This window comes from Scylla paramamosain, chromosome 3 (assembly GCF_035594125.1).
Source record: "Scylla paramamosain isolate STU-SP2022 chromosome 3, ASM3559412v1, whole genome shotgun sequence".
Classification (NCBI taxonomy): Eukaryota; Metazoa; Arthropoda; class Malacostraca; order Decapoda; family Portunidae; genus Scylla; species Scylla paramamosain.
Genome location: NC_087153.1, coordinates 28,091,920 through 28,118,133, shown reverse-complemented (window position 1 = coordinate 28,118,133; position 26,214 = coordinate 28,091,920). Strand labels below are relative to the sequence as shown.

Sequence of the window (26,214 nt, the reverse complement as noted above, 5' to 3'; positions counted from 1 at the left end):
TTCCCCTCCTAAATCCAAATTGACAATTTATCAAAACTTTATCTCTTTCCAAATATTTCATTCATCTTTCCTTTATTGTTCTTTCACATAGTTTTCTTACAACACTAGTCAGGGACACTGGTCTATAATTTAGTGGGTTTCCCTTATTTCCTCCTTTGAGTATTGGTGTAATATTTGCTCTCTTTCAATCTTTTGATACTCTTCCCTGTGATAGTGATGTCACCACTAGACTGTGAATTTTATCAGCCAGTTGTTCTCTACATTCCTTCAATATCTAGTTTGATACTCCATCTGGACCAGTTGCTTTATTTACATCAAGTTCTTCCATCATCTTAAGTATTTCCTCATAACTGACTGGGACTGTACTTAGTATATTCCTCACTAACTTATCCCTTCCAGCATCAAACTCCCCTTCCACAGTAAATACCAATCTGAAACTATTGTTCATAACCTCCACCATATCCTGTGCATCCTCATAGATTTTTCTTTCAACTTTCAATCTTGATACACGTTCCTTCTTCGTTTTCCCATTAATATGTCTAAAGAATAGTTTGGGTTCATTTATACACTTATCTATTATATCTCTCATAGTTTCTTCTCTCCATTCTTATTATCTCAGTGTACTTGTTTGTAACATCAATATATTCTTCTCATCTGCTCTCAGTTTTCCTCTTCTTCCATTTATTCCAAACATTTGACTTACAATTTCTAGCTTCTTTGCATTTTGTATTGAACCATTCTTTACCCTTTCTACATCCTCTAGGTACAAATTTCTCCAGAGCAGAATTGTATATCCTATAAATTCATCCCATTTTTTCTGAATATCTTCTGCATCTTCAGTCTTTCCAGTCCATGGCAACAAAGTACTTTCTTAATTTTTCAGTCATCATTACTATATTTAAATCTTTTCACCTTATAATTTTCATCAATGATTACATTTTAATTTTTCAAATTAAATTCCATCAACACATGATCACTTTTACCTAGAGGGCTATCATAGTGTATAGTTTCAATAATTTCCATGCCCTTGGTAAACACTAAATCAAGTCTTGATGGTTTATCTCTTCCACTAAATCTGGTATCACAATCAACCCAATGAGTCATCAAGTTTTCCATCACCCAGTTGAATAGTCTGTTACTCTATGAATTCTCACTTCCAGAAGTTGTCAATGTCTCCCAATTTATCTTCTTACAATTAAAATCATCAACAATAACTATATCACTACTTTCCATCACTATCTTTTCAAGATCTTTTAACACATCTACCAACATCTCTTCATGCTCTTCTTTTCACCAAGCATTGTTCATAGGTGGCACATACACTCCTACATAATTCATTATCCTTCCATTTCCATTTCTAATCATCACTTGTAGAATTTCAGACTTGTCTTAATTTTTTATTATCTTCTTCATTTTAACACATTTTTTAGTCAGAATGATCACTCCCCCTCCTCCCTTGTCATTTCTATTTTTCATCCATAAATCATGTTTATCATCACCAGTGTCAAGAGTTCCCCATTAATTTTCCATTTTTTCTCATAATACAACAACATCCGGTGCAGTTCTGTTTAACAATTCATTTAATTCCGTTTTAGTTAAACCATTTATATTAGTATAACATACCTTATGTACTGTTTGATGTACCATTTCTTTATTCTCATATCTCTTACTCTCTAGAAAACTTCTCTGTTCATTGTTCGTTTTTTTTGTTTAGCCTCATTTACTAGCTTCTTTTGCTTCAACCTTTCAGTCCCATCCATATCCCTGTTTATCCATACATTCCTCTATTCTTCATCTCCAGACAACCTCGAAGACCCATGAATTACTTCTGCTTGTACCTGTGTTGCAAACCTTATTCTTATGGGTCTCATTTTTTCTTCATATTTCCCAATTCTATGAAACTCTTCTACTTGCTTTACTAGCTGTCTTCATCCATCACTTTCTTCAGTAACTTATTCAACAGGTTCTTTTCTGTTTTCCTCTCTTTGAATTCTGCTTATTATTTTTCTTCCTTTAAACCCAATACAATTACTTGTTTATATTTTTCTAGTGTCTCTCACTAACTTTTCTCATCTTTGATAACATTTGCCACTTTCTGTCTGAGGTTTTGTTTCTCTTTTTCTTGTTGTTCTATCATTTTCTTTAGTGACTCTTCTTCAAATTTGTGTTAATTTAACCACTTATTTTGCCTCATTTTCACATCCTTTATACTTGTCTTTATTTCCTCATTTCCTTTCTGAACAGTTTATACTTTTTTCCTTTACTTGTTTCTTTAAACAGTTTTTTTCCATCTTTAATTTCTCACTTTTATCTTTCATCTCCATCAACTTTGCTTTAATAGTCACCAACTCCTCACCTGTCTCCTTCTGGTGTGCCTCCAATGTCTGTATTTTCTCCACTAACTTGTCCATCATTTCTTCCAAATACAAAATTTTTCTACAGTGCAGTCTATAATTTAGTTCTCTTTCTTTACCAGTAAGACCTTCAAAAGGACCCCTGTTCTTTTGGGTTGCAGCCCTCCACCATTTTTGTCCAATGTAAACAAACCAACCAAACTTTTCTAGAGACGGGAGGATGCACAAGACTTTCTTCTTTCTCTCACCCCTATACCAGTATTCTCAATCATTCATCCCTTTCTCTGGTAAACTCTGGAACTCCCTGCCTCCTTCTGTATTTCCATCTTCCTATGACTTGAATTCCTTCAAGAGGGAGGTTTCAAGACACTTATCCATCAATTTTTGACTACTGCTTTGACCCCTTTATGGGACTGGCATTTCAGTGGGCTTTTTTTTTATTGGATTTTTGTTGCCCTTGGCCAGTGTCCCTCCTACATAAAAAAAAAAATAATAATAATAATAATAAAAAAGAAATATATATATATATATATATATATATATATATATATATATATATATATATATATATATATATATATATATATATATATATATATATATATATATATATATATATATATATATATATATATATATATATATATACACGTGTTGATTATATCAAGGGTTTACTGTAAGAAAATGTATTTATAAATAACAAATGTATAAAATCCGTGAAGTGAATGAATGAGACAAGAAATGATGGGTAGATGTTGTGATGCTCGCTGTGCCAACCAGTGGCAGCACAACTGAAACTCACTGATATCTCGGATTCTGGCACGCAACTCAAAGCAAAAAATCGTTCAAGCAGCAGCTCATATTTCAAAAAACTCGTAAGCTGGAGCACTCATAAGACAAGGTACCACTGTAATGCTTAATGATTAACTACATCAAATGCAGAAGAGTAATCTAGAGGAATAAGTCTAGTCTCCAACCCAATATCCAGAGAGGCTTGAATGTGATGCACCAAGCTGGAAAGTGCATCACATGTACCAAGATTTTTCCTATAACCAAACTAGGTAGATGGCAGCAAATTATGATTATTCAAGAAAGAGGAGATATGTTTGGCAAGTAATTCTCAAACACTCTCAAAAGAATAGGAGTGATGGAAATTGGCCTATAATCAGTGGGAAAAGTGGTAAATGAGGTTCCTTTCCAGATTGACATATATCAGTAATGCACCAATAAGCAGGATAAGAACCTTTTCTAATCAAAATACAAAAAAATAATAGCTAACTTAACTTGGTTAATATTTTTTTTTTTTTATTAATGTATTCTGTGACCATCTGCAGATGGTTATTAGTCATTAAAAAAAAATAATAATAATAATAATAAAAAATAAAAAGTTAAATATTGGGTAAAAACCCAACTGGATTCAACTGTGAAACAAGCAAAATACTAGAAAATACAAAACAGTGGAGAAATGTTGAAATGGAAAGCACCTAATAATGACCTAATATTAAAGTCCTGTGAATATTAACAGAGCAACCAGAGTAGGGTTAATATTGAAATAACATTAGAGTTTTCATCCAAGGACTAGATTAGATTTTGATTAATTTTGTGCATTGATTTCACAGCTGACTATTTCATTGTGTTAATCACAATTTTAAGACATACTATTTTTGCCAAGGAAAAAAGAATCTCAAAATTAGTAGGCTAAGGTAAATTCCACAATCCTCTACAATACTACAAGCATTGGGGAATTACTGAAATAACCTTAACAAATTGATTTCAAGACTGTGACTATTCATCCCTCACCAAAAATTATGATGCTTTATACTCTGTAATCTCTACATAAAAAAAGGAAATTGCAGTGAAATTAGTGAATTGAGTAAATATAAACCTAGTCTGATCTAACGCTCAAATAAAAATGCATTGTTATTTCAATATTATGATGCTTTATAAATTGTGACCTCTACACAATATAGAGACTCACAGTAAAATTAATGAATGGAACAAATCAAAACCTAACTTGGCTTGACCTAGCTCTCACAGGAAAACACTCATGTTATTTCAATAATATGATTCTTTATGTACTGAGAGTTTTTGTTGTTTATATTTTATTGAGGTAAATATTTGTCTTTCCTGAAAATCTCTTGTGTTCACTCCACCTCCTGGTGTTTGAAAAACACGCTCTATGGGGTTTAACTACACAGGTCTGGAAAACTTGGTAGAATGTTAATCTTATGTAACAAGAATACCAGAACTAGGCAGAGAAGGATGATATTCAAATGCAGGAATAGATAGGAACTAGGAGCCCAAAACAATTGCACATCGCAGAAAGTGATGGCCAATCAGCAGCGACCACACGTAGCAGGGAGCACCAGCAATGATACTGTACAGACCTAAGAGTACAGAATGTCATGCAAGCAACAACAAAAGAGGTGGTGTGTCAGCAGGTGCATTTCAGCAATTGTTCCTTACAGTAAAAATGTTGTGCGAGTCAGTCCAGGCACTTACTGCTCAGGTTAGTTTCTTAAAAGCACAGGCTAGCACTACCTTGCCTCCCTCAGCCTCTGGACCTGTAAATACTGTAGAATCTGACCATGATCAGATATGATTATTAATTCAAGAGGAGTCTAGGGAAATGGAGAAGAGAAGGAATAGCAGGTGTTCTATCATAGTGAGAGGAGTTTAGGCTGACTCAGTGCCCACCTTTAAACCCACATTTGACCAAGTCTGTAATCACCTAGGTGGCTCTGTCATACCCATAACAAATATTGTATCATTATAGATAAAAGCCTTTTTTGTGCTAATATACTCGTACTTGATGAAGAAACTTGGAAAAACTTGCTAAACAAAACTAGAAGTCTCTGAGACAGCCACTTTTCTGACATTGTCATTAAGAAACTTGACCTATCAACAGAGACAGAAGCTCAGAGCCAGACATAACAGGCAAAACGGACAGTCGTCCTCATCCTGCCAGCCCCTTTCTGAATCATCTGCCAATGCCCGAAATGTTTTTCTTAATGCCACTAACTCTGCCCCCCTTTATGACAGTTTAAGCTAATAAATTTACAGTCCTCTGCCTCCAACACATTCTCTAGTTTATGGGTGGCTTTTTGTAATGTAAATAGTATTTTTAACAAAGTCCATGTTATATCAGAGTTCCTATCTGAACATAATCTTGATCTCTCTGATGCAGCTGAAATGTGGATCCTGACTGATGTCCCTGACTCTTGTGTTTCTATTGATAGCTACAGGACTGCCCATTCTGACACACCAGCAGGCACTTGTACGCATGGAGTGTGTATATGTAAAAAGAAATGTAAATTTTATTACTCTTGAGGTTAACTGTAGCAATACTTGTGCAATACATCTCATAGATATTAACTTATATGTTATTATTCTATATCCTCCATCCAACAGCAATGCAGAAAATTCAGAATTATTAGAACTTCTTTAAGGCTTTTGTCCTTTCTAAGAGCTAGTGATATTAGGAGACTTCAACCTACCAATGACTGCCTGGCAACACAATGAATACACGTCCATTTCCCATCCTCCCTTGCACCAACAATTCATTGACTGCTTCACCTCACCGGGAATCCACCAGTGGATTCACTCACCCACTTTTCTTCACTCTGGCAATACCCTAGACCTCGTTCTCTCCTCTGAAGGAATTAGAACAGGGGAGGTAGAAGTCCTGGCAAATTTTCCTAACTGTGGCCACTCGCCTCTAGTCTTTCAATATTATTTTCAAGTTGATGTTAATGTGGAAATGTACCCCCACCAGCCTAATAATACTCCTGGCACAGAGGAAACTACCAACAAATTAACTCAATGATCCATGAAAATGATAGGGAATTCAAATTCTAAAATATATCTGTCAACTCCATTTCCTGTAAACTAGTCAGTTCTGGACTCTGATTAACCAGTATTTTCTGACAGCCTCTGACAACTACCCACACAAACCAAGGTCTCCACCTAGCTGCCTCAAAGCAGAAAGGAAGGTTGCCTGTCAGGCATTAAAACAAAGTCGCTCTACCCATGGTAAGAAATCCCAACATACTGCATTTGCTCTTACTTACTTGCTCCTTCATTAATTCTCTATGTAACATGATTTTTGTCTTTGACAAGCAAGTGTTATTTTCCAACTCTTTTCATTCCAAAACAATAGAAAATGCCCATTATTCCTGTCAAACTTTGGTTTTGTGACTTTTAGAATGATTTTTTGTCCCAAAATAGCTAAATTTCACCATTTCCACCATTTTTAAGAAAAAAAAAATTTAAATGACAAAAAATTTATTTTAAAACTTCTGAACCAAATTTTTAGGATTAAAAATTAACAGTTTTTCTTCATTTGCGTGAATACAACAAATCACTTTCACGTGATCCCTGATATCTCTGATATCTCTGTTCAAAGTTCATTATATCTTGGTGGAAGCACTCCCTTTGTTCCTCTGAATATGCTCACATATTCTCCTTGAAGCTGTCAGGGTGAGCATCTAGGATATGGACCTTCAAGGACATTCTGCAGCCCATCTCACTAAAGCTTCAACCAGTTCCATATAGTTATCAGCCTTATTGTTGCCAAAAAAAATCCCTGTACTACAGCAATGAAACACTCCCAAGCATTTTCCTCCTTTTCTGTGAGCTTCTGTAGAAATTCTGAGCACTGCACAACTTTCTTTACTTGTGGCCCAATGAAGATGCCAGCTTTCACCTTTGCCTCTGAAAGCTTAGGAAAGAAGTCTTGAAGGCAGCAGACTCCTTGTCAAGAGCTGTAACAAACTGTATCATGAGACCCAGTTTGATGTGTAGTGGAGGAAAAACCTTTTGAGGATTCACCAATGACTCATGTTTGATACTGTGTACATTTTGCCTCTTGTGATGTGTCTTTTCAGGCAGCCAAAGCAGAACTAATTAGTGGTCTGCAAGCCCCTACTTTTATATTGTCAAGCAGTACTCTAGAATATTCTTAGTCTTTCTAGAATGTGCTCCTGAATGTTCTCAATCTTTCTAGAATATTCTTGAACCTACTTTGGAATATTCTGAATCATTCTAGAAAATTCTTGTAGATTCTAGAAAATTCTTGACACTTCCATATATTTCTACAGTATTCTAGAAAGTTCTAGAATATTCTGCAAATATTTATATTGAATAGAATGTTCTAAAATGTTCTAGAAAAAACTAAAAGTGTCTAGATGATTCTGGAAAACTTGAGATTTCTGAGATGTAAACAAATTCTTCTAAATATAAGAAATTTCTTGCTAGATCTGGTCAGCTCAAGAATGATCTTATTAAAATAAAAAATCTTTAGAACATTTTATATTTTTTCTTTCATTGTTTTAACTTATTTGCAACATTTCAAAAGCAATTAGATAAGCAACTGAAATTTTTGCAAAGGTCTTTACCTGACATGAAAACCAACAGTAACCCATACTATAATGAAATAAGGCAAAAATGTAAATTCATTGTTCTAATCACAAAAGCAAAGTTTTAGGATCAAAATGACTTTTTTCTATTTTGTTTAGATGGAAATAACTGGAAAATTATGGTTTGGGGTCAAGGACAAGACAAAAGTTAAATTTTGTTACATAGTGAATTTGTATCATAACTATTTTGTAGAATCCCAAACTGTCTTTGAAAAATCTCTCGTTTCTAAGGTAAAATCCTCTTCGAAGGCTCTTCACAAGTACATCACGGGCAAGAAAGTTGGTGGGTCCCCTCAGGCAAGACACTGGTGAATGAACTGATGACTGTCCTGTCATGGCTGAGTTGTTTGCTTCAAGCCTTTCCTTTGTGTATACCACCCAAGACCTAAATGCCCCTTTGCCTCATCAAGTATCTGATGCCACTATAAATGATGTAGAAATTACTCTAGATAATGTCAGGACTAGGTTATCCTCCGCTGATGTAAAACTTCAGCATGGACCCTGATGGACTCAATCCTTATATTCTCAAATCCTGCCCAAATTTAATCATTCCTCTACACACCATCTTTCGGAAATCTTTAACACAAGCCAAACTATCTCTTCACTGGAAAACTTTCCAAATTATCCCTACATTTAAAATGGGATCAAGACATAATGCTCTTAACTACAGTCCCATCAGTCTTACCTCTGTGTGCTGCAATACTTTGGAAAAAATACGGAGGAACCTTGGTTATCAAATGCCTCCCTTTTCGAACAAATTGGTTTTCAAACAGAATTTTAAACTCGTTATTGTGTCAATTGCAGTGCCATAATTCGATTTTAGAACAAAGTTACTTGATTTCAAATATCAAAAGACATACCAAAAGCTGCTATTTATTACTATTTTACATCTTCTATAAATATTTGCATAATTTTTATATATTTGGAGAAGAGACAGAGTGTAAGACAGTAATTCAATCTTTGAAATAACGTAAAAATGATAGTTGAAAAACCTTGATGTAAACAATCAGTTTTCAGTGCTCAGGAGTTATTCCAAGCCACCTGTGACTCTTTCAATGACCTTCAATACCATCATTACTACACAACTGCATTTTTTCAGCAGCTTTTCCTAGCAGCAAGATGTTTAAGTGTTATGATCACCTTCATTTTGGTGGTAAGTGGGTTGCTCCTCTCTGTGTTCCTCTGTAAGGCTTTCCTCACTAAATTGGTGAAAAGAGAATACCTGCAAGGTCTAAACAGTATCTTCTGATGAGTTCTGTTACTAAGTTCATTCAATATATCCTTTCTGGATAAATCATTTGTGAGCTGGAGATGTTGTGAAACAGCCATCTTGGCTGTGGGAGCATCTGTCATAAGCCATTAAGACAGTGTAGACTGGTGTCTGGGAATGGATTAATCCATTTTACATTGTTTCCTATGGAGAAAATAGTTTCGGTTTTCAAACAGTATTCAGGAATGAATTAAGTTCTAAAACCAAGGTTCTAGCAAAAGCCATTTTTAGTTTCCTAGAACATAACCAACTCCTATCTCAGGACCAGTTTGGATTCAGCATTATATACCAGTTCCTGTTAGTATACGAGTATAATGACATGACCCATTGGTAAGAATTAGGCTATGGTGTTGACATTGTCCTATTTGGTTTTAGCAAAGCTTTTGATGTCAGCCATGATGTTCTTATTGAAAAACTAAGACTTTTGGGGTATGTGGACCCTTACTGAACTGGATACATGATTTCTTGATGGGAAGTACCATGAAGACAGTTGTTTCTGGCAGGACTGGAAAAAACCCAGGTTTTTTCTTAAACCCAACTATGTTTTTTGGGGGGTTTTATTGTTTTTTTGGGGATTTTATTGGATTTTATTGTTTTATTCATTTTCTTGTTTATTCCTCATATTATTGGGTAAATCAGCTTAAATAAGCAATTAAAAAGTAATCTAGAGTGAAACAAAAGGTTTTAAGTTTTTTTTTTTTTTCATGTAGGATGGGCACTGGCCAAGAGCAATAAAAATATTACAATAATAATAATAACAATAATAATAATAATAATAATAATAATAATAATAATAATAATAATAATAATAAAAAGGCCCACTGAGGTGCCAGTCCCTGAACATTATTGGGTAAATCAGCTTAAATAAGCAATTAAAAAGTAATCTAGAGTGAAAAAAAGGTTTTAAGTTTCTTTTTTTCATGTAGGATAGGCACTGGCCAAGAGCAATAAAAATATAATAATAATAATAATAATAATAATAATAATAATAATAATAATAATAATAATAATAATAATAATAATAATAAAAAAAGGCCCACTGAGGTGCCAGTCCCTGAACAGAGTCAAAAGCAGTAATCAGAAATTACAAGATAAGTGTCTTGAAACCTCCCTTTTGAAAGTTCAAATCATAAGGAGACAGAAATACAGAAGCAGGCAGGGAGTTCCAGAGTTTACCAGAGAAAGGGATGAATGATTGAGAATACTGTTTAACTTTTGCATTAGAGAGAAAGAAAGTCTTGTGCAGTGAGGCTGCAGGAGAAGGGGAAGCATGCAGTTAGCAAGATCAGAAGAGCAGTTGGCATGAAAATAGCAAAAGAAAATAGTAAGAGACACAACATTGCAGTGATGAGAGAGAGAGGCTGTCGACAGTCAGTTAAAAGAGAGAGTTGATAAGATGAAAAGCTTTTGATTCCACACTGTCTAAAAGAGTGGTATGAGTGGAACCCTCACCATACATGTGAGGTATACTCTATACACAGATGGATAAGGCCCCTGTACAGAGTTCGCAGCTGAGGAGGTGAAAAAAAAAAGTGGAGGCAACTCAGAACACCTAACTTCACAAAAGCTGCTTTAGCTAAAGATGAGATGTGAAGTTTCCAGTTTAGATTATAAGTAAAGGACAGACTGAGGATGTTCAGTGTAGAAGTGTCAATGAAGAAGAGGGGATAGTTGTCTGGAAGACTATATTGAGTTGATATATAGAGGAATTGAATTTTTGAATCATTGAACAATACTAAGTTTGCTCTACCCCAGTCAGAAATTTTAGAGAGATCAAAATTCAGGTATTCTGTGGCTACCCTGCAAGAACTGCCTACTTCCTGAAGGGTTGGACGTCTATGAAAAGACATGGAAAAGTATAGGGTGGTATCATCAGCATAGGAGTGGAAAGGACAAGAAGTTTGGTTTTAGAAGACCATTGATGAATAATAGGAAGAGAATGGGTGACAGGACAGAACCCTGAGGAACACCACTTTTTTTTTTTTTTTATTTATTTATTTTTCTTATGTAGGAAGGACACTGGCCAAGAGCAACAAAAATCCGATAAAAAAAATGCCCGCTTAAATGCCAGTCCCATAAAAGGGTCAAAGTAGTAGTCAAAAATTGATGAATAAGTGTCTTGAAACATCCCTCTTGAAGGAATTCAAGTCATAGGAAGGTGGAAATACAGAAGCAGGCAGGGAGTTCCAGAGTTTACCAGAGAAAGGGATGAATGATTGAGAATACTGGTTAACTCTTGCGTTAGAGAGGTGGACAAAATAGGGGTGAGAGAAAGAAGAAAGTCTTGTGCAGCGAGGCCACGGGAGGAGGGGAGGCATGCAGTTAGCAAGATCAGAAGAGCAGTTAGCATGAAAATAGCAGTAGAAGACAGCTAGAGATGCAACATTGTGGGGGTGAGAGAGAGGCTGAAGACAGTCTGTTTGAGGACAGGAGTTGATGAGACGAAAAGCTTTTGACTCCACACTGTCTAGAAGAGCAGTGTGAGTGAAACCCCTCCCAGACATGTGAAGCATACTTCATACATGGACGGATAAGGCCCTTGTACAGAGTTAGCAGCTGGGGGGGTGAGAAAAACTGGCGGAGACGTCTCAGAATGCCTAACTTCATAGAAGCTGTTTTAGCTAGAGATGAGATGTGAAGTTTCCAGTTCAGATTATAAGTAAAGGACAGACCGAGGATGTTCAGTGTAGAAGAAGGGGACAGTTGAGTGTCACTGAAGAAGAGGGGATAGTTGTCTGGAAGGTTGTGTCAAGTTGATAGATAGAGGAATTGAATATTTGAAGCATTGAACAATACCAAGTTTGCTCTGCCCCAATCAGAAATTTTAGAAAGATCAGAAGTCAAGCGTTCTGTGGCTTCCCTGCATGAAATGTTTACCTCCTGAAGGGTTGGACGTCTATGAAAAGACGTGGGAAAGTGCAGGGTGGTATCATCAGCGTACGAGTGGATAGGACAAGAAGTTTGGTTTAGAAGATCATTAATGAACAATAAGAACAGAGCGGATGACAGGACAGAACCCTGAGGAACACCACTGTTAATAGATTTAGGAGAAGAACAGTGACCGTCTACCACAGCAGCAATAGAACGGTCAGAAAGGAAACTTGAGATGAAGTTACAGAGAGAAGGATAGAAGCTGTAGGAGGGTAGTTTAGAAATCAAAGCTTTGTGCCAGACTCTATGAAAAGCTTTTGATATGTCCAAGGTGACAGCAAAAGTTTCACCAAAATCTCTAAAAGACTCAGTAAGGAAAGCCAGAAGATCACCAGTAGAGCAGCCTTGATGGAACCCATACTGGCGATCAGAAAGAAGGTTGTGAAGTGATAGATGTTTAAAAATCTTCCTGTTGAGGATAGATTCAAAAACTTTAGATAGGCAGGAAATTAAAGCAATAGGACGGTAGTTTGAGGGATGAGAACGGTCACCCATTTTAGGAACAGGCTGAATGTAAGCAAACTTCCAGCAAGAAGGAAAGGTAGATGTTGACAGACAGAGCTGAAAGAGTTTAACTAGGCAAGGTGCAAGCACGGAGGCACAGTTTTGGAGAACAATAGGAGGGACCCCATTAGAGCCATAAGCCTTCCGAGGGTTTAGGCCAACAAGGGCATGGAAAACATCAATGCGAAGAATTCTAATAGGTGGCATGAAGTAGTCAGAGGGTGGAGGAGAGGGAGGAACAAGCCCAGAATCATCCAAGGTAAAGTTTTTAGCAAAGGTTTGAGCGAAAAGTTCAGCTTTAGAAATAGATGTGATAGCATTGGTGCCATCTGGTTGAAATAAAGGAGGGAAAGAAGAAGAAGCAAAGTTATTGGAAATATTTTTGGCTAGATGCCAGAAGTCATGAGGGGAGATAGATCTTGAAAGGTTTTGACACTTTCTATTAATGAAGGAGTTTTTGGCTAGTTGGAGAATAGACTTGGCACGGTTCCGGGCAGAAATATAAAGTGCATGAGATTCTGGTGATGGAAGGCTTAAGTATCTTTTGTGGGCCACCTCTCTATCAGGTACAGCACGAGAACAAGCTGTGTTCAACACTATCACTTCTGTTATGCACTCAGCACACAAAGACGGGTCTCTGACACAAAAGCAGTAGTCATTCCAAGGAAAATCAGCAAAAATACCTCCTCAGGTAACCCCAACTAGCAGAGGCAAAACACCAGAGGCACCTTCGCTTAGGGACCTGAGGAGGGATTGGAGCAATAGGATAAGATACAGATATGAGATTGTGATCGGAGGAGCCCAACGGAGAAGAAAGGGTGACAGCATAAGCAGAAGGATTAGAGGTCAGGAAAAGGTCAACAATGTTGGGCATATCTCCAAGACGGTCAGGAATACAAGTAGGGTGTTGCACCAATTGCTCTAGGTCATGGAGGATAGCAAAGTTGAAGGCTAGTTCACCAGGATGGTCAGTGAAGGGAGAGGAAAGAAAGCCAAAGCTGGTGGTGAACATTGAAGTCTCCAAGAATGGAGATCTCTGCAAAAGGGAAGAGGGTCAGAATGTGCTCCACTTTGCAAGTTAAGTAGTCAAAGAATTTCTTATAGTCAGAGGAGTTAGGTGAAAGATATACAGCACAGATAAATTTAGTTTGAGAGTGACTCTGTAGTCGTAGCCAGATGGTGGAAAACTTGGAAAATTCAAGAGCGTGGGCACGAGAGCAGTTAAGTCATTGTGCACATAAACGCAGCATCCAGCTTTGGATAAAAAATGAGGATAGAGAAAGTAGGAGGGAACAGAAAAGGGGCTACTGTCAGTTGCCTCAGACACCTGGGTTTCAGTGAGGAAAAGAAGACGGAATTTAGAAGAGGAGAGGTGGTGTTCTACAGATTGAAAATTAGATCTTAGACCGCGAATGTTGCAGAAGTTAATGAAGAAAAAGTTGAGGGGAGGTGTCAAGACACTTAGGGTCATCGACAGAAAGGCAGTCCGACCTGGGGACATTTATGGTCCCCTCCCCGGATGGGGACTCTAAGGCTGCTGTAGGAGTTGCCATGATGATTTTGAAATATTTGAGTGAAGGGTGTGTGTGTTATTAAGTGCTTGTAGTTTTGTGTGGAGGAAGAGAGTTGTCTTTAGAGGGCAGGCTGTGACTATCCCCTTGTGTTGCAAGACACAAAGGGAAACGTTCAGTGAGGTCACAGCTGGGTTTAATGATAAGTTCACAGCACCCCCTGAACAGTGCTTTAGACCTCACTGGGAGTAATTATCGTTTCGGCAGGTATCTACTGCCTCCTCCTGTTAAAAGATTTAGGAGAAGAATAGAGACCATTTATCACGCAAGAAAAGAATGGTCAGAAAAGAAACTTGTGATGAAGTTACAGAGAGAAGGATAGAAGCCATAGGAGGATAGTTAGGAAATCAAAGCTTTGTGCCAGACTCTATTAAAAGCTTTTGATATGTCTAAGCCAACAGCAAAAGTTTCACCAAAATCCCTAAAAGAGGATGACCAAGGCTCAGTAAGGAAAGACAGAAGATCACCAGTAGAGCAGCCTTGAGGGAACCTATACTGGCAATCAGATAGAAGGTTGTGAAGTGAGAGATGTTTAAGAATTTTCCTGTTGAGGATAGATTCAAAAACTTTAAAGAGGCAAGAAATTAAAGCAATATGATGGTAGTTTGAGGAACTAGAATGGTCACCCTTTTTAGGAACAGGCTGAATTTAGGCAAACTTCCAACAAGAAAGAAGGGTAGATGTTGACTGACAGAGATGAAAGAGTTTGACTAGGCAAGGTGCAAGTTCGGAGGCACGGTTTCGGAGAAAAATAGGGGGGGACCTCATCAGTTCCATAAGCCTTCCAAGGGTTTTAGGTCAGCGAGAACATGGAAAATATCACTATGGAGGATTTTAATGGGTAGTATAAAGTAGTTAGAGGGTGGAAGTGAGGGAGGAACAAAACCTGAAGCCAAGGTAAAGTTTTTAGCAAATGTATGAGCAAAGAGTTCAGCTTTTGAAATAGATGAGATGGCAGTGGTGCCATCAGGGTGAAATAAAGGAGGGAAAGACGAAGAAGCAAAATTATTGGAGATGTTTTTGGCTAGGTGCCAGAAGTCATGAGGGGAGTTAATCTTGAAAGATTTTGACACTTTCTATTAATGAAGAACTGACATAATTTGTTAAGGTCATGCTGATACAGATTGGTCTGGTTGGAAAAAAGCCTGCGTTAACTTGTACTATACAGGAAATGAATGGATCAGGCTTGATTACTCTTACATTTTTATGTATATGTACATTTAAAGACCTTATTTATTAATATGATATAAAAATAAATTTGGTATGTAAAAAAAAAAACACTTAAGCTGGATTTTATTTTTTATATTTATTTATTTTTTGGATGAGTTTTCACTTAGGCTGGATTTTATCTTTTATATTTACTTATTTTTTTTGGTTGAGTTCTTTTTAATGTCAACCTTGGTTTCTGATGCTTCCAGTTCCTCTAGACTGAATGGAGTTCCCCAGGGTTCTGTCCTGGGACCCTTCTCTTTCCTATATTCATTAATCATTTACCATCCTATGTCAAAGCTAACTGTAAATTCTTTGGTGAGACTATGAAAATATAATGAAGGTAAGACATGATGATACTGCCTCTTTAGCCAAAGACCTTTCTTCATGCCAAAAAGATATTGACTTGGTTTATCAGGTAGCTTAGTCCTGGGACTGTCATTCAACCCCAACAAATGTATAGTTTTGTAGTGCCAATGAAGCACTGCTGACTGGGCTAGTGTTGGAACAATCCAGCAATCTTGACTCTGCACAACTCTCTTTGACGGACACACCTAGGGACTTGGGAATTTTAATGGACACTACCCTAAAATTTCATGCCCACATCAAATTCAGTAAATAAAGCTGCTGAAATAGTCAACAACCTCCTGAAAGCAACCTTATGCCACTCCAGTTTATAAAACACATGTCAGGCCATTGCTTGAGTTTGGCTCCTCAGTATGGCACATGGGATAGCTGGGCAACTTGAGGCTACTTGAGTTGGTCCAGTGTCAATGAACTAAACAAGTGGATGGCCTCCAGGACTCTCCCTACTCTGACTGGTTTAAAATATTGAATCTTTACTCAATACAGAGCAGACTACTTAGAGCTGACCTTATCAAATGCTGGAAGATCTTTCATGGCCAATCACCTATCACCCCATCTGACCTCTTCACTGTCTCCTGTAACAAGGGTCACATATTCAAGCAACTCAAACCTCATGCCTCACTAGACTTTAGATGAAGATTTTTCATTGTAAGGTGCATAGATCACTGGATCACCCTGACAGACTAGTAAGTGCTGCCACCACTGAAGGATATAAAAACGGTCTGCATCAGTTCCTCAGAGATATTCTGTTTTCCTTTACAGACTAAAATTGACACATTTATTATGCACCACCATCCATACTACCTTACTACATAATACAACACTACACTATACACTACCCTTCTATTACACTGAACTATCCACTGTATTAATTACAAGCTATACCCACTCACTTAACAATTATTAATACACACCACCCTGCACTTTCCCACGTCTTTTCATAGACGTCCAACCCTTCAGGAGGTAAAGATTTCACGCAGGGAAGCCATAGAACGCTTGACTTCTGATCTTTCTAAAATTTCTGATTGGGGCAGAGCAAACTTGGTATTGTTCAATGCCTCAAAAATTCAATTCCTCCATCTATCAACTTGACACAACCTTCCAGACAACTATCCCCTCTTCTTCAATGACACTCAACTGTCCCCCTCTTCTACACTGAACATCCTCGGTCTGTTCTTTACTTATAATCTGAAATGGAAACTTCACATCTCATCTCTAGCTAAAACAGCTTCTATGAAGTTAGGCATTCTGAGACGTCTCCTCCAGTTTTCTCATCCCCCCCAGCTGCTAACTCTGTACAAGGGCCTTATCCGTCCATGTATGGAGTATACTTCACATGTCAGGGGGGGTTCCACTCACACTGCTCTTCTAGACAGTGTGGAGTCAAAAGCTTTTCGTCTCATCAACTCCTCTCCTCAAACAGTCTTCAGCCTCTCTCTCACCGCCACAATGTTACATCTCTGTCTTCTACTGCTATTTTCATGCTAACTGCTCTTCTGATCTTGATAACTGCATGCCTTTCCTCCTCCTGCAGCCTCGCTGCACAAGACTTTCTTCTTTCTCTCACCCCTATTCTGTCCACCTCTCTAACGCAAGAGTTAACCAGTATTCTCAATCATTCATCCCTTTCTCTGGTAAACTCTGGAACTCCCTGCCTGCTTCTGTATTTCCACCTTCCTATGACTTGAATTCCTTCAAGAGGGACATTTCAAGAAACTTATTCATCAATTTTTGACTACTGCCTTGACCCTTTTATGGGACTGGCATTTCAGTGGGCATTTTTTTTTTTATTGGATTTTTGTTGCCCTTGGCCAGTGTCCTTCCTACATAAGAAAAGAAAAAAAAAAAAAAAAAACGGCTAATATGAACCTGCTCATGGCACACATTTCTGCCCACTGATTATAGACATATAAATTCTAGCACTTACTGAACTGTGGGATGGCATGCCAGCAGCTACAAGCTACCCACTTAACGCATTCCTTGGATTGAGCCTGACTTAAGCAATTGGGTAGCCAACCAGGTAAGTGAAATTAATGAACTGAATTAAAATAAACCTAACCTGACCTAGCCCTACCATGAAAACTCCTTTGTCATTTCAATAGAGGCAGTGACTTCTCATTTCTAGGCGTCAGATAAATAAATAAATAAATAAAGAAAGAAAGAAAGAAAAAAAAAATAAATAAATAAATGAATAAATAAATAAATAAATAAATAAATAAATAAAAGGGGAGGGTGGCAGAGAAAATAATAAACAATAAACGAGGTGCTTTACGATTCATGAACCCTACACAATAATGGGAAACCTAATCAGACCTATCTCTTAAATAAACACGCTAACCTTACCCTTCGCTTTATCAGGAGTGAAATTATCAGGGAATCCCTCCACCTCACTCGTGGCCATGGCAGTTTCTCCTCGCCTCCTACACACTCCAGCCTTCCCTCACTGACTTGCTTGTGGTTCCTTGTGGCCGTGAGAGCTGAGATGTGACAGCCGTTAGAGCCACAATGAAGTAGGGTAGTCAGCTGAACAGTCCCGGTGAGCGGACTCGCTGTCAGTACCACCCCCACAACCACAAATGTAAACAAAGGCCGCGGGGCTAAAAATGTTAGCCTGCCTGTACACATGAAGGTATTATAACCCCATGATACCTCCATCCATGACTACATTATAATGATGGTAGTAATAGTGATAATATTAAAGGGTAATAACAATGAAATGGTAATGATAATGGTGGTGACAAAAACAGCAACCTGTAATGACCTAGGCCCAAGCCAATCGCATTTGTTCTAGCAGATCGTCGAATGATTTCATCGACATCCTAAAATAACTAAAGATTTTGTCTTCATGGTCTTTCAACTTGGTGTACGATATTACAAACATCCCATAGATTAGTCCGTCATGTAGAAATGGGTGAATCCAGTGTTGTATGTCTCTTCCTGCGCTGTGCTTGACCGGTGCAGGAATCAGATATGCTGCCTCTTCCGCATATAGCAGCATACTTACATGCTGATAGTACGGGAGCACGATTCGTGATGCCAGCCAGGAGCAGTGCCACAGCTCGCGCCTTTTGAAACCACCTCTAGTGGTGTGAACAAGGCCAAAGAGGAAGAGCAACCCGGAATTACAGATGCCACGAGACTCGAGTTGATCAAGTACTCGAATTAAGGCGAGTTTAAGAGGGACTGTTTTTCCACCTGGCTGCTTGAAGCCACCCAGAGCAGCCGGCAGTTTTCACAGTGGAGAGCAACCGTTAACCTGCTATCCGGCTGCATAAAAATAAATAAACAATCAAGATGGAGTCGTCTTTCTCTGAGCTGGTTGGTATAATTGTGATTTTGTCGTACTTGAAAAAAAAAAAAACTGGTCTTGATCTTGATCTTGATGGTACAGGTGGCACAGGATCACTCGTGAGCCAGGCCTTTGGATCGGCAACTCCTGTAGAAGGGAAAAAAAAAAAAAAAAACGAACAGCATCCTCTATCCTAATTGTTCATACATCTGGCACGCCACATTCTCTCCAGAAACTCTTTCACCGCCTCAATCATCCTTTCATTCGCCTCTCTACACAGTCCCAGCAACAACACCATCAATTCCTTTCCTGTCTTCTCCACTCTCATTCCTATCATGCCCAAACTCTGTCAGTATCACTTGCATCATCTCATTCCTGTCTCTGGCATACTTCACACAGGTGGCACAGGATCACTCCTGAGCCAGGCCTTTGGATCGGCAGCTCCTGTAGAAGAGGAAAAAAGAAAAAAAGAAACGAACAGCATCCTCTATCCTAATTGTTCATACATCTGGCACGCCACATTCTCTCCAGAAACTCTTTAACCGCCTCAATTATCCTTTCATTCGCCTCTTTACAAAGTCCAGCAACAACACCATCCACTCCTTTCCTGTCTTCACTCTCATTCCTATCATGCCCTAACTCAGTCAGTATCACTTGCATCATCTCATTCCTGTCTCTGGCATACTTCACACACTCCAGCACCACATGTTCCACTGTCTCATCCTCTCCTGTGTCACACATCTGGCACACTTTGCTGCGGGACTCAGACCACCTGTAACTGTGCCCTTGCTCAGAAGAGAAGATCACCGCCCAGGCTTCCATCATACCACCTTTCATACCTTGGGGCCCCTTTCTCCTTGTACCATTCCAGGATCTTCTTTCTCTCCATCTCATTCTTCCATTCATTTAGTCCCACACATTTCACTTCTTTGTCTATCTCATCCTTCCATTTTCTCACATCCCATTCGGCTCCCACTCTGCCTCCTCTTGTTACCACCCATTCACGCTCATTTTGATTCCTCCCAACCATTCTTATCGCCCACACAACTTGCAATCCATTCCTGTCTGTCATTCTCATGCACCTCTTACTCCATTTGATTCCACTTTCATTCCACAAGTACACCTTCCTTGCTATTCTTGCATCATCCATTCTCTCAAACCTAATTTTGTACCTAAGTGTGGCTTTTGTGAGTCTTTCCCTAAAGGTGCTCCATCCCATATCACCTCTCAAGACTTCAACTGCTGTGCACCTCGGTGCACTCAGTGCCATCGTTGCTACTCTATTCTGGCCCACTTCTAACTTATCAATTTCACTTTCATGCCATGCAATCACATCCATACCATACATTATACTTGGCACAGCCACACTCTTCCACACTTCTCTCAACACATCGTACTTACTTGCTCTCATCCTTGCCGTGCTTCCCAATCGACCTATCCACTGGTTTACCATACTTATCTTTTCATTCTTTGCTTTTGCACACCCACTAGGACTCATCCACATCCCTAAGTACTTGTATTCTTGCACCTGTTTTAACTCATTCTCTCCAAGTCTCCATACCACATTACTTTCATCCTCAGACCTATTCACAATCATTGCCTTGCTTTTCTCATTGCTAAACCTTACTCCAATGTCTTTTCCATAGCCATCCACAACATCCAACAAACTTTGAAGCTCATCTGCCGATTCACTAATAACAACTACGTCATCTGCATAAAGAAGCACACATACTTCATCATTCTCCTCACTTACCCCTACATTCATTCTTCTCATCCTGGCTGCTAGCTCCTCTGTATACAGGCTAAATAGGGTTGGTGACAATATACAGCCTTGCCTAACTCCTCTCTCACTCTTCACCCGGTCTGTTTCTATGTCTCCTAGTCTGTATCTAGCTCTTGTGTCTACATACATACTTTGCACTATGTTAACTATCTTTGCACTCAATCCAATCTTTTCTAAGACTCTACCTAGCATTTCTCTGTTCACTCTATCATAAGCTTTCTCTATATCCAGAAAACCTAGGTACAATTTACCCCCATCCTTCTTTTTCTTCTCAGTCATTTCATTCACAACAAACATATTGTCTTCAGCTTTCCTATCCACACGAAAACCATTCTGTTCTTCACCCAGCACTCCAGCTCTCTCAATCCACTTACACTCATTCTTACTCACTCTTACTCTTACACTCATTTTTACTCTTAAATCCTCCCTTGTGCAACAGACACACTCAGTTCTCATTCCACTTTCTTGGCACTCTCTCTTCATCTCACACTTGATTGAATAATTCAGTCATTCTATCAATCACTACTTCCCCACCATTCTTGTAGAACTCATATGGTATATCATCTGGACCTGCTGCCTTGTCATTCTTCTGTCCTCTCACACACCTCTCTACTTCCTCCCTACTGATTCTTTCATCCAGTTCATCTGCATTCTTCCTTTCCAGTGTCACACATCCTTCTCTCACACTAATCTCACTACCCCACCTACTTCTTCCCAGAACCCTTTGATTGCCTCCCTGATTCCCTCCTTCTCTTTTATAACTACATCATCCACTTTTAGACTCTCCACACCAACACTGCCTGACATATTCTCACCTCTCATGAACTTGTACCATTCATGGCCACCTTCCATACCTTTCTCCCTTAAAGATTGAATCACACTCCTTTCACTCTTCACTTTAGCATTCATTATCATTCGTCTTGTCAACCGCTGCTGCTTCCCATACACTGCCCATGCATTCTGATACTCATTCTCTGCCTCATCGCTTTCATGCTTCTTTTTCCTCAGCCATCTACACTGTTTATTCATTCTCTTTCACTCCTTCCTAGCCACTCTGATTTCATCATCCCATCATGGTTTACAGACATTCTTTCTTCTACCTACTCTCACAAACCCTATCTGGTTCTCAGCAGTACCCCTCACGTCCTCAACCAGTTCCTTATTCAGATGCTCCACATCATGCACACTTACATTGTCCCAGCTTCTTTCACTCAGATCAACCTGAAAGTTCTCCTACCATACATCTCTGTCTTCACTTTTTTTCTTACTTGCCACTTTCACTTCATTCCCACCCTGCATCAAGCACTCCACAACCAGCATGTCATGATCAGACACATTATCAACCAAACCATCCTCATCTATCCACACATGCAACACAATTTCACGCATTCTTCCATTCACCAACACGTAGTCAATTGCCGATTCCTGCTCTCTTGCACTTCAAGTCACACACCCCTCAGCCAAAGTAACATTCAGATTTTTCCAGCTCCAGTTCATCAATAAACTCCCCAAGCATTTCACCATTCCTGTTCACCTGTTTCCCCAGTATTCCCACATGTGCATTCATGTCACCCATAACTAGCACTCTCTCCTCTCCATGCTCTCTCACAACTTTCTTAACCCTTTCATTCCGGTGATCATATATGAACGATTGCATCAGTGCGTCCGTAGCGACGGCAATCGTTCTCGTAATCAAGAATTTTCGCACCTCAATTTTGAGCTCCAAGCGCGGTTTCTTGAGTCAGATGGCACGTGGAAGTGTCTGGCATCTGTTTCCACCCATAGTGTTGCCACTAGCTCTGTATATTTAGCGGTAACTAAGCTATTCTCCCATTCTGAGGGCGACACTTGGCAACCCCAGTGACCCTCCGTGTGGAAAGCACCGTGATAAGAGTCAAGGGACCTGATAAGAGCGAAGGACACGGACAGCCTGATAATAGGGAAGGAGAGAGAGAGAGAGAGAGAGAGTGTGTGTGTGTGTGTGTGTGTGTGTGTGTGTGTGTGTGCGTCTTCCCCGGGCTGTTTCTGGTTGACGGATCACACAGCGAGATCCTTGATAAGCCATAACTAACCTTTTCAGAGATCACATCGAGCTGCAAAGTACATCATTGTATTCAGAACAACACAGAGAAAAAAAATATTAGTATTCAAACAATCTTCTGACAATTTCTAGGTTTATGATTTTTACCCGTCATGGCTTATGGGAAAATAGTTTAATCACCGGAATATAAGTGTTAAGTATGTCATACTTCCTCCTATTTTCCCTCTCTGCTCTTTCACCCATGACAGTCATGTACACTACCACCAGTACCACCTTCTCTGGTCTGCCCCGACCATCCATGCATTCCACTCTGACTGCAAGCACATCCTTACTACTTGTACACTCCCCCACATCAATCTCCTCTACTTTCAGTCCCCTTTCTTTCTTGAAGAGTAGGGCTACACCTCCTCTCAGTGTTTCCTGTGTCTTACGCCCCTTTTCAATCATAACATACTCACATCACTCCATTCGTACATCATCTCTCAGGGCACTTTATATTTCTGCCCAGAACCATGCTAAGTCTGTTCTCCAACTAGCCAAAAACTCCTTCATTAACAGAAAATGTCAAAACCTTTCAAGATCTAACTCCCCTCGTGATTTCTGGCATCTAGCCAAAAATATCTCCAATAACTTTGCTTCTTCTTTCCCTCCTCTACTTCAACCAGATGGCACCACTGCTATCACATCTATTTCTAAAGCTGAACTCTTTGCTCAAACCTTTGCTAAAAACTCTACCTTGGACGATTCTGGGCTTGTTCCTCCCTCTCCTCCACCCTCTGACTACTTCATGCCACATATTAAAATTCTTCGCAATGATGTTTTCCATGCCCTCGCTGGCCTAAACCCTCGGAAGGCTTATGGACCTGATGGGGTCCCTCCTATTGTTCTCCGAATCTGTGCCTCCGTGCTTGCACCTTGCCTAGTCAAACTCTTTCAGCTCTGTCTGTCAACATCTACCTTTCCTTCTTGCTGGAAGTTTGCCTACATTCAGCCTGTTCCTAAAAAGGGTGACCGCTCTAATCCCTCAAACTACCGTCCTATTGCTTTAATTTCCTGCTTATCTAAAGTTTTTGAATCTATCCTCAACAGGAAGATTCTTAAACATCTATCACTTCACAACCTTCTATCTGATCGCCAGTATGGGCTCCGTCAAGGCCGCTCTACTGGTGATCTTCTGGCTTTCCTTACTGAGTCCTGGTCATCCTCTTTTAGAGATTTTGGTGAAACTTTTGCTGTTGCCTTGGACATATCAAAAGCCTTTGATAGAGTCTGGCACAAAGCTTTGATTTCCAAACTACCCTCCTACGGTTTCTATCAATCTCTCTGTAACTTCATCTCAAGTTTCCTTTCTGATCGTTCTATTGCTGCTGTGGTAGACGGTCACTATTCTTCTCCTAAATCTATTAACAGTGGTGTTCCTCAGGGTTCTGTCCTGTCACCCACTCTCTTCTTATTATTCATTAATGATCTTCTAAACCAAACTTCTTGTCCTATCCACTCCTATGCTGATGATACCACCCTGCACTTTTCCACGTCTCTTCATAGACATCCAACCCTTCAGGAAGTAACATTTCATACAGGGAAGCCACAAAATGCTTGACTTCTGATCTTTCCAAAATTTCTGATTGGGACAGCAAACTTGGTATTGTTCAATGCCTCAAAAACTCAATTTCTCCATCTATCAACTCAACACAACCTTCCAGACAACTATCCTCTCTTCTTCAGTGACACTCAACTGTCCCCCTCTTCTGCACTGAACATCCTTTACTTTACTTATAATCTGAACTGGAAACTTCACATCTCATCTTTAGCTAAAACAGCATCTATGAAGTTAGGTGTTCTGAGACATCTCCGCCAGTTTTTCTTACCCACCCAGCTTCTAACTCTGTACAAGGGCCTCATCCATCCATGTATGGAGTATGCTTCACATGTCTGGGGGGGTTCCACTCATACTGCTCTTCTAGACAGTGTGGAATCGAAAGCTTTTCGTCTCATCAACTCCTCTCCTCTAACTGACTGTCTTCAGCCTCTCTCTCACCGCCGCAATGTTGCATATCTAGCTGTCTTCTACCGCTATTTTCATGCTAACTGCTCTTCTGATCCTGCTAACAGCATGCCTCCTCTCCTTCCGCAGCCTCATTGCACAAGACTTTCTTCTTTCTCTCACCTCTATTCTGTCCACCTCTAACGCAAGAGTTAACCAATATTCTCAATCATTCATCCCTTTCTCTGGTAAACTCTGGAACTCCCTGCCTGCTTCTGTATTTCCACCTTCCTATGACTTGAATTCCTTCAAGAGGGAGGTTTCAAGACATTTATTCATCAATTTTTGACTACTGCTTTGACCCTTTTATGGGACTGGCATTTCAGTGGGCATTTTTTTTATTAGATTTTTGTTGCCCATGGCCAGTGCCCTTCCTACATAAAAAAAAATAAAAAAAATCTCTCAGGTGTGTCTCAATGAGCCCAACTAAGTCGAATCTCCACTCGCTGAGCTCCTTGCATATATCCTCAAACTTGCCCACACCCCATCCTCTCACATTCATACAGCCAATCTTCACACATTTACTCACCTGGGGCCAGATCCACAAAACAGGTTGATACCTAACATTCTGTGATTGGGCAAAAGGCATAACTCCGCTCTCACAGCAATCGCATTACAATCTCCAAGAAACAGTATCTAGAAAGAATTTCGGTGGTTGGCAGGTGGTGATTGCTAACCCCTTAAGCGTGCTCATTGGCTGCCAGAGTGATACGTCACTGACTCGACATCACACGCAAGGCAGCCAATCACAGGGAAAGCTTTGTGCTATTGCAGAGAAAGTCATATGGAATTGTTTACAAACTCTGATACAGCATCACACACCCAATGTCACCACTCACCACACTCAACTGTCCTCACAATGCTTTCATCATGGCTACTGAACCCCCTAAGAAAACAAGACAATGATCCAGTGACACCAAGGCCTTGACCTTGGCAGAGGAGGTGTAGAATCGGGGTGCAGTGGGCAGCAAAATTCGCACCACAAAAGGGAGTCACACGACATTGTTTACAAACTTTGATAAAGTGACCCCTTCTGCCTCTGGTGTAGGGCTGTTCCTCTGAGACCATGGACCACTTCCTGTTCCTTTGGCAGTGTTTCTACTCCTACCGCACTGCACTTTGCTACCCATTCTCCTCCCCACTGAGCACCACATCTCTCAACCTGCCCAGACTCAGCCGTCTTCCCCTCACGGCAATTGCCTATCCTGAGATCCGGAGGAAATTTAAGGACCTCCGACCCATGTCATGAGCAAGGCTGCTGCAGAACAGCGTCTCACTGCAGGCATTGGTGAGTTAATCGGTTATTCTTATCACATTTTTGTTAGCATAGTTGCAGACCATTCTAATCCCTCAAACTACCATCCTGTTGCTTTAATTTCCTGCCTATCTAAAGTTTTTGAATCTATCCTCGACAGGAAGATTCTTAAACATCTAT

The 26,214-nt window shown here is 39.5% G+C and overlaps 1 protein-coding gene across 1 annotated transcript in view; it reads right to left on the bottom strand.

Annotated features, from left to right (window-relative positions):
* The window catches only part of LOC135093269 (protein C10-like), a 58,223-nt gene extending 40,009 nt beyond the window's left edge, over window positions 1–18,214 (bottom strand). Inside the window, exon 1 of the mRNA XM_063992375.1 lies at window positions 17,966–18,214. Coding sequence (XP_063848445.1) covers window positions 17,966–18,023 — 58 coding nt within the window. The 5' untranslated portion in view covers window positions 18,024–18,214. The remainder of the gene's footprint in view (window positions 1–17,965) is intronic.
* Between the last annotated feature and the right edge of the window lie 8,000 nt (window positions 18,215–26,214).